The sequence below is a fragment of the Rhagoletis pomonella genome, unplaced genomic scaffold (genome assembly GCF_013731165.1).
Source record: "Rhagoletis pomonella isolate Grant_MI unplaced genomic scaffold, Rhpom_1.0 Rhpom_scaffold_06277, whole genome shotgun sequence".
Taxonomy (NCBI): domain Eukaryota; kingdom Metazoa; phylum Arthropoda; class Insecta; order Diptera; family Tephritidae; genus Rhagoletis; species Rhagoletis pomonella.
In genome coordinates, this window is record NW_023464811.1 from 1 (window position 1) to 10,009 (window position 10,009).

At 43.3% G+C, this 10,009-nt stretch overlaps 2 protein-coding genes across 2 annotated transcripts; one reads left to right on the forward strand and one right to left on the reverse strand.

Moving 5' to 3' along the window:
- The first annotated feature begins 433 nt into the window (after positions 1–433).
- Positions 434–5,533, forward strand: LOC118755440. The gene is made up of 2 exons (XM_036490273.1): positions 434–3,311; positions 5,457–5,533. The coding sequence occupies exons 1-2, from the start codon at positions 434–436 to the stop codon at positions 5,531–5,533; spliced, it is 2,955 nt and encodes a 984-aa protein (XP_036346166.1).
- A 1,288-nt stretch (positions 5,534–6,821) lies between these two features.
- LOC118755439 (methionine--tRNA ligase, cytoplasmic-like) lies at positions 6,822–7,858 on the reverse strand. The gene has a single exon (XM_036490272.1). It carries the CDS (start codon positions 7,856–7,858, stop codon positions 7,241–7,243), a length of 618 nt encoding a protein of 205 aa, XP_036346165.1. The 3' UTR covers positions 6,822–7,240.
- Between the last annotated feature and the right edge of the window lie 2,151 nt (positions 7,859–10,009).

Here is a 10,009-nt window from a genome sequence, read left to right on the forward strand (position 1 = left end):
AAAACTGCCAGAAACGACACTGGCACTATGGGAGCAAACCATAGAAAATAAAACTGAGATTTCCAAATGGGTAGATATGGATAAATTCCTATCCAATCGGTTTCAAACACTGGAAACCGTGACAGGTCTTAGGGGAGATATAGTATCGAAACCTAAACCACCAAGCTCGCGGAATTCTGCAGAGACGCCTGCAAAAAAGCTTGGCGCCTTTCAAGCCAGTGTAGCAAAGGCAACATGTAAAATGTGCAACAGCAATGTACACAAGCTATCAAAGTGCGACAGCTTTTTGCGTCTAAAGCCGACGGAGCGAGTAGATTACGTGAAGAGCATTCGCAGTTGCTTGAGTTGTTTATCTGCTGGGCACACAGTCTCAAGGTGTACCAGCTCATTTAACTGAAGCACTTGTCATTCGAGACATCACAAGTTGCTCCATATGCCAATTCAGCCAAAAGCGACAACTGATCCATCGGGTAGCGTGAAATCTACTCCAAACCAGGCTCAATCAAGACACGAATCTGAAAAAGGAAACATCAAATCGGTTACAAATGTAAATTCTTGTTACGCAAATACAAGTAAAGGAGTTTTGTTAGGAACAGCACGCGTAAACATACACTATAATGGTATACATTTTTCGGCTAGAGCGCTTATAGATTCTGGTTCTGAGTGCTCGTTCATTACTGAGAGACTCAAACGGAGAATCAATCTGCCATCAAAACACTTGCATGCCCAAGTTTCGGGCATCAATAACTCTGTATCTGCGCAGGTAAAAGAAGCGTGTGCTATTCAACTTCGGTCACACACAGACCCGTTAATTAATATAGAAGCAATTGTGCTGGTTTTACCACAATTAACCAGGGATCTTCCGACTTGTCAGATAAGCGCAATGACGCGGCAATCGTTCCCAGACTTGGTCTTGGCGGACAAAAGATTCTTCGTCAATGAGCCAGTTGACCTGGTCTTAGGAGGAGATATTTACCCGCAAATAATTTTAAGCGGAATGAGGAAGAACGTATTAAATACGCTTCTCGCGCAAGAGACCGTGTTCGGTTGGATACTGACTGGTCGCGCGGACTCAGTCAGTCCAACTAACAATATCGTATCGTATTTTAACGAACTCACGTTGGACAAGCAGCTAGCTGCATTTTGGGAGCTGGAGGATGTCCCAAAGAAAAAAGGCATCAACGAAGATGATAAATACTGCGAAGAGCTCTTCAAAGCAACTACAACACGAAATACCGACGGAAAATACATTGTGTCTCTACCTTTTAAACGGGATTTTCCGAAAAATGTGTGCTTAGGTCCTTCGCTGAAAAGTGCATGCTCAGAGTTTTACCGGAACGAGACGCGACTAGCGAAAAAGCCTGTCCTTCAAACAGAGTACAACCGGGTTGTATCTGAATACGAGACACTAGCACATATGTCAAAAATTAACAAAAACATTTCTTCAGATTCAACGGACTGCTATTTTTTACCGCACCACGCCGTTTTAAAGGAAGAAAGTACCACTACAAAGGTCAGGGTTGTATTCAACGCATCATGCCCAACCGCTAATGGCATGCGTTTGAATGATGTCTTCCTTCCAGGTCCTGTACTTCAGGCCGATTTAACGATCCTCATACTCCGTTGGAGACTGTTCCAATACGTCTTCCACAGCGATATAGAGAAAATGTATCGGCAAATATTTGTAAATGAGAATCAAACGAAATATCAGCGCATAGTTTTTCACACCTGCCCAAGAGAACCAATTAGCTTATACGGATTAAAAACGGTGACTTTTGGCATCAACTGTGCTCCTTATCTCGCGATAAGGACATTGCATGAACTAGCTGATGAGGTCGAGAGCTCATTTCCAATCGCATCCGAAATTTTGCGAAAGTGTATGTACGTGGACGACGTACTTGCTGGAGGACACAGCATCGAAGCAGCGATTAAAGCTCGAGAAGAAATATTACAGATACTGGATTCAGCAGGGTTCCCGTTAAGAAAGTGGACTTCGAACTCCAGTAAAATACTTGAAGGTATACCGAAATCTCATTTACTCACCGACGATTTTCTAGAGTTGGAAGAGTCTAGTACGGTAAAAGCACTTGGCATCAGATGGAATGCCAAATCTGACTACTTCTACTTCACAGCAAAACCAATAGAAAATCGTGACGTCATCACTAAAAGAGCGATACTTTCAGCTATCGCCAAACTGTTTGACCCGCCCGGTTGGCTCGCTCCAGTGGTAATTGTCGCCAAGATCATTATGCAAAATATTTGGTTGGAGGGAACTGGTTGGGACGATACCGTGTCTCCGACCACATTAGACCGTTGGCAGGCATTTATGCACGACTACATGGACATTAATACCATTCGCATACCAAGATGGGTTCACTTTACGCAAACAGATGACGCCGAAATACATGGATTCAGCGACGCTTCGGAGAAAGCATACGCGGCGACTGTTTTCTTGAGAGTTAAGACTGCGGAAAGAGTTGTGGTCAGCTTTCTAATCGCAAAAACAAAGGTAGCGCCCGTCAAAACAGTATCGTTACCCCGTTTAGAACTTTGCGGCGCAGTTTTGCTTTCGGAAACCGTAGAAGCGGTCGTCGAAAATCTGAGTCTTGGACATTTGAAAATAAATCTCTGGACAGATTCGACAATAGTCCTCGCATGGATCCGGAAACCACCGTGTTCGTGGTCAACTTTCGCTGCTCACCGAATAACAAAAATTGTAGACAAGGTGGGAACCGAAAACTGGCGTCATGTGGATTCGGCATCAAACCCAGCAGATCTGGCGAGTAGAGGACTTTCGGCGAGTGATCTAGTCAACAACTCCTTGTGGTGGCAGGGTCCTTCTTGGTTACAAGAAGACTATTCGAGATGGCCAGCACAAGAATCGGACTTTGACACAACCATTGAAGAAAAAAGGGTGCATGTTCATGCAACCACAAAAGTAAAAGACTTTCACGACATTCTCGATCGATTTTCTGATTTATCACGGGCTTTGAGAGTTATATCTTATATTATGAGATTCTATCAAAGAATCAATCCCAAAACGAAATATTCCTTTAAAGCGGAGTCTCGTTCAATTTCGGCCAACGAAATTAAAACAACGACCCAACGCTTAATAACAATTTGTCAAAAACAATATTACAGCGAAGAATATACAAGCTTAAAATCTGGAAAATCCATCGACGGAAAAAGTGAAATCCTGCCTCTTAACCCGTTCATCGACAAAGATGAGATTCTGAGGGCTGGTGGTCGTCTGAGCGCATCTAGCGATCTGTCCTACAATGAACGTCATCCTATCATTCTTCCGTATGGATGTAGGATGTCCCGTCTCTTGGTCCAGTTTATCCATAAAATTTCCGTGCACGGAGAAAACCAGCTGATGCTGCGACTTATCCGATCGCAGTATTGGATTCCCAGAGTGAAAAACTTGATACGGTCCGTCATACATAACTGCAAGGTCTGCACGATCCACAAGAAACGGTCGCAAACTCAACTTATGGGAATCCTTCCCAAAGAACGCACAACCTTTTCCCGTGCATTCACAAACACGGGGGTGGATTTCGCGGGCCCGTTCGACATCAAGTCCTACCGGGGCAGAGGATGTCGCATGTCAAAAGGCTACGTCTGTCTCTTCGTCTGTTTCTCGACGAAAGCCATTCACCTTGAAGCTACCAGCGACCTTAGCACCGCGTCCTTTCTAGCCGCTTTCGCAAGATTCGTTGCTAGACGAGGATGTCCAAAAAACGTTTACTCCGACAATGGTACTAACTTTGTCGGAGCCTCACGATCTTTACGATCGGAATTCAAAGCATTTTTAGCTGAGGCACGCAATAGCACCCTCACTAAGTACAGCCATCAAGCCTTAGAGTGGCATTTCATACCCGCTGCGGCCCCTCACATGGGCGGTTTGTGGGAAGCTGGGGTGAAAAGTTTCAAAACCCACTTTAAAAAGGTCGCGTCCGACCACAAATATACTTTTGAAGAGTTCACCACACTCTTATGCCGTATTGAGTCTTGTCTCAACTCACGACCACTAAGCCCCTCTTCAAACGAACCGTCTGACCTGGAGCCGCTTACCCCCGGTCATTTTCTGGTCGGCGGGCATCTTCTTGCCCCACCCGAAATCGATGTAAATGAAAGTCCAGCCTCAATCGTAAATCGATGGCAGAAACTGAAGGCCCTACACCAGACATTCTGTAGGAGATGGAAAATGGAATACCTCACCGAGATGCAGAAACGCATCAAGTGGAAACATCCACAAACCAACTTAAAGCTTGGAGACCTTGTCGTCGTTAAAGAGGAAAACCTGCCAACAAACGAATGGAGATTGGGAAGAATAGTCAAGCTACACCCAGGTTCCGACAACCCAGTAAGAGTAGTCGACATCGAAACAGCTAAGGGAGAAATCAGAAGGCCAATCGCAAAATTTGTCCTACTTCCGCCCTACAATGAGAACAGCACAACCTCGCAGTAAACTTCTTACCTACTCTTCATTCCACTTCACAAAAGAAACCCACCTATTCCACTTCTCTTCATCCTGCATCATCCCAAATCTCAAATTATCGCATTAACAAAAAAACCCGATTTAATTTGAGATATATATTTCTTTCAAGTATTTATATCTCTGTCCTTATAGCGCACTCGATGAGGCCGTATTCAAAGTAAACATACATAGTTTTTATTTTAAAGCTTTTAATTAGTTATATATGTATATTATGTTTCGTTTTTTTTTATGAGCGCACATACGCATGCTCAATTGAGGCTTTCAATGTAAATTTCAATGTTTACAATACAACACCTTCTAAATGTATAATTATGAATATTTTTCTTGTTTCACATTTTTATAAGAGTTGCAGAGCATTTACATAGGTTTTAATTTTCGCATGCATATTGTTTACTGTTCGAGTGTAAGCGATCAATGAATTTTATCCATTAACCAAGTTTTAAAAGTAATAGAACACGTGGGCACTGTTCCATACCTTTACAAAAAGTTATGAAAAATTTTAAATGCAGCAGGCAAAAGAATTACAAATACATACATATATCGTTAGTACAGTACGGAAAGGGCGTATCTCACATCATCGCTGATATATAAAAAGACCGTAACTAACTAAAAATCCAAAATCCTAATCTTATGCAATATACAATTTTTCAGTTAGTCGTGGCTTTTTTGTATACTAACGATATGCACAAAGGCAACCTAGCAAAGAATTTGTTCCTTTGCGTTATGGTAAACATTTTACCATTTTAAAAAATCACAAACGATAATTCAAGCATCAAAGAATCAAAATCTCAGTTTCGTTGAAAGCAATTTAAAACTGGTTACTCGTTAATAAGTTCGAAACATACAAATAAAATCTAGAAAATATTCCCAGCTAGTAAACTGTGCCCCGTTTAAGTTGATACATATTTGTACATTTTGAAACTCCATAAACAAAATTATATAACGTGATCGCTAGTTTTACAACAGCCGATTTCTAATAAATCTAATGTAGAACAAGCTTTTATAGTACATGACTTGTGGAATTCACTGTAAATGGTATGCCCCAGGTATAAGCAGCAGTTAAAAGGAAAAACATAGAATCAATTTCCAAAATAAAGTGGTTTTTTTTTGTTTTAAATTTCTTCTAATCGGTTACGAATTACATTTGTCAAGCAGCTTGGTATGCTTTTTTTTGTTAAATAAAATGCCAAGCTTATAGTGGAAGAAACGGAAACACAAGCAAGTGGTAGCTAATCAACGGAGAGTGCACACCGAGGACATTTAAATATTATACATATAAACAATACACTCTTCCAACGATATTTTGTGTTATACATACGGTGACCATAAATATGGATTCAAAATGAAGGACAATTTTTCAAAAATATGCCTACATATATTAACGTAGCATAAAAATATCAAAAGAGTATTTATGATTCTAATTTCTTAATACATTTTAAACTTTAAAAATGAATCACGTTTTCTTCATCGATATTAATCTTTTTTTTACATGAATATTTATAAAAGTATCGCACGACATATTACAATTACAATAGCTTACACGAAAAGTGAAAATCTTTAAAATATTATTTTATAGGCAAATGTTGAGTCGTTCAAAACGGAAACAATAAAATTTTTTTGTTTTTTTTGGTACTTTTCGCAGTTATTTGTCAAAAATCGACATCAAGAATCGACGTAAACGACGAGTTACAAAGTTCCCTTTACAGGAATATATAATTTGTGCAGATTGCGCTCCATAGCATCTACATTTCTACATTTCTGTGGCTCAAAATTTACTGTAGTGATATATCTTCCTTATCGAATTTTTAAAATAATGAAAAAAAAATATTCAAATGAATCTGCGTATTTGATTGAAAATCTCACTTTCCTCGACTGCGACGACAAAATGCAAATGGTAATGATAACTTTCATTGAAGTCGCCACAAGTCATATATTTTAGTAAGAGGCACATCAATACCCTTCGAGTTGTAAGTTGCTTACGTTGATTGGGAGATTTTTTCATGAGATATTGAAGAAAAGCTACAAAAAGTACCAAAAATCACTTTTTTGAAAAAATCCATCCATTGTCCGATAATTTTAAAATAACGAATAAAATGTGGGACAAATGCAGGACACTTGTGGAAAATTCAGTACATTTTCAGGTTTTTCAGATTTGAAAAACTACGCAGGACCGCCCTTTGAAAAACAGTACGGTCCTGCAAAAAACAGAACGGATGGTCACCGTAGTTATACATACATATATGTATATGCACATATTTCAGTTGCTACAATAACAAATTTTTGTATCACTTCTGGCGTCCAACGTGGGGCGCCCCGACGATGTCGGAGTCAACCCAGACTAAGCAGGAGATGGAAACACACATTCCGGAGTACTTAAATTTATTACCTCCTTCCGAATGTAATTTATTAAAGAATTGGCTGCACACCTTACACCCATCTATCGGCAAGGAGGTGTCAGCAGGCTTCGAAAGGGTAACTCGACTACTAGAGTGCCACATATACCCTACCATACAGATACTGAACCAAAGCCGGGACAAATCAAAATTTCATATCAGTCGTGTAATCGCAGAAGTGCTGCATATATTATTGGCCCAAAATGATAGTAAATGTAGGGCAGCGTTCATTAATTTCATCGTAAACTTACCACCACTCGCGATTATTTTCCGTTGCCTTTTTTCTTGGCCTTAGTTAAAATTTGTCCATGCAAGGCCTTTTTTGCCAAATATGACCAGTTCGGATTCAGTAGCTTTTTTCCGTATGCGGGCTTATCAGCTGAGTTTGCTTGGCATTTAATTGCGTAAGAAGCGTGCGCGCTGTCGCCGGCATGTAAGGGAATAGCAGATTAGCTAAAATTGCAGCAATATTGGCGCAAACACCAATGATGGTGGCAGCACGCTCCTTCTGCTCATCGGTACCCTTCAGTAACACCCACGGCTGTTGCGCTTGCATATAACCATTGCCTTGGCGAGAAATTGAAAGCATATGTCGAATGCCATCACGTAATTTGGCCTTTTCAAGTGAGTTTACATAGACACGGACTTCACGATTTATAAGTGCCAAAAGTACGAGTTCGTCCTTGGTTAGGGTCATGGCTTGTATGACGCCATCAAAGTTCTTTTCGCAAAAGACTAACGCACGATTTACAAAATTGGCCAGATTGTTTAGCAAGTCGGAATTATTACGCGCCGCTAAGTCATTCCAACTAAAGCTAAAATCTTGTCCTTCGGGACGCGCACAAGCAAGGTAGAAACGCCATATATCAGCAGGTATGCCAGTCTCCTGTGCATCATTACCGAATGCGCCACTTGCCACCCAACCCAAAACTAATAGTACGTAACTTTTTACACCTACGGACATAACTACGAGACTCATTTACAGAATGACTCGTTTCTCGGCTAATCGCGCACATGCCGAAGAACGCGCTGATAAATTCACGGTTCTATGCCGGCTATGCGGCGGAGCGCATGGCATTCGACTATGCCCCCTTTACCGCGGCAAAGCGGTCGAAGCAAGGCTGCGTGCAGTCCTGCTGCATAAATATTGCCCAAACTGCCTCTCGCAGTTCCACCGCCTCGACATGTGCAGCAGCACGGATCGATGCCACCGATGTCGCGAAAAGCATCACACCTCGCTCCATCTCGATGACTGCGAAGACCAAAGGCATCCAGCGAACGCGATCAACGACGGCGAGAGCTCGGACGGGGCACTCTCTATCGACGTTACGGAGCAGACGAAGTCGTGGGCGCAGCAGGTCGAAGAGGAGGAGTTGGAGGGGTCAGAGAGGACAGACTCTTCCCCACATGAGCGACAAAAGCGCAACTCTGGAAATGGCACACCGAGACCGTTAGACAAGTTACAACCACGCGCGGGCGACGCGGAAACTCGTTCTTTCCGCTCGCCAACGCGTGCACAACACAACTGGCGCGACGCGGAAACTCGTCCATTCCGCTCGCAAACGCGTCAACAACACAACTGGCGGCAACACGGCGGCGCGGAAACCAGTCCTTTCCGCCCGGCATCACGATCGCAACGCAAGCCAAAACGACACGACGGCGCGGAAACTCGTACTTTCCGCTCGTCTAAGCGATCGTCTAGGCTACGCAAAGCAGCACCATACCACAAAACTCGCACAAACGACAGCAACATCAATAGTCGTGCCTTACAACGCGCTCCACCGACCAGCTTCCGAACGGGCCGCCTAGTGCAAAGCGCCATATCAACGCCGATCATTCGTGCGCTTATCCCCATCGCGCCGACCGCAATAGTGCGGATTGAAGCAAGGGGCCGTCTTCATTTGGTTCGCGCAATGATTGACCCTTGCGCACCAAACTCATTGGTTGATTCGGAACTGGTGTGAGATCTCCAACTGGAACGCAACGGATCAGGACGTTGCACGGTCACCATGCGAGGAAGATACAGCAGCTCCGACCGCATTACGACACAAGCAGTCGTGCTGGACCACCATATACGTCTGAGTCCACCGTCGAACCTGGACCCTAAGGTTGCGGCCCCGTTCCAGTTCATGCGCTTGGCGGATCCGCAATTCTTCCGCGCGTCACCAATACGCCTCACACTGGGCCTCGATCTGCATGCGCAGATGATGGTGAGCGGGACCTCCCCATCCACCGTGGGTGGTCTCCTGGTCCAGGCGACCATATACGGTCTGGTTGTTTCGGGAGCCTGCCAACCATAAACGTAGAGATTAAGAAGACAAAACCACACATACACACACACTCATCACACACATACCTAAAAATTTAAATAAAAAAAGTGCATTGAAATTTCAAACCACGTCTGTTTCAATTAACAAAGTCCTTTTCTCCACAGCCTCAGATGAACCGGTCGCGACGAAAGCGTTGGCGAATAAGCAGCCCCGCGCAGTACAAAATCCGCGCTGCATATTATAGTTAGTCCTTAAGACTTTCCTCACGTGCGTGTGACGGTTGAGACGCGACTCCTTTTCTTTTTCATAGCTTGCTTACCGCAAGGGGGCCGGTATGTTTAGGTCCGCGACCTAAATATATTGCACCACCCTAATCCGCGTTTTGTCACTTGATGTAAGAGCACACAAACACATACACAAGTTACGGCTATCTTTCCAGCCGCTAACAACAAGCCCCACTGTACGATAACTATTGGAGGGGAAACTTAACGAAAGTTACTGTGCGGTGGGCTACATCCCTTTTCGTTTGTTGGCACTTCTTCACTTCTTAGAAGACAGCAAGGAGATCACGTCAGCCATCACACCACGTTCGGTAAGCCAAATCTTGTGAGCCACACTATTCAGACTCATAGATATTTACAAATAAAACGCTTTTTAATTTCATTGCACTAAAACCACTGTGTCTTTTATTTGCTCCTATTTTCGTTACATTAACTTTACGCTGGTGCGCTCCATCTTCGTGCGACGCCACTTGATGCCCGCCGACCAGAAAATGACCGGGGGTAAGCGGCTCCAGGCATGTTTAGGCGCGTCTGCTAACACCAGGCGCCTAAATACATGCTATG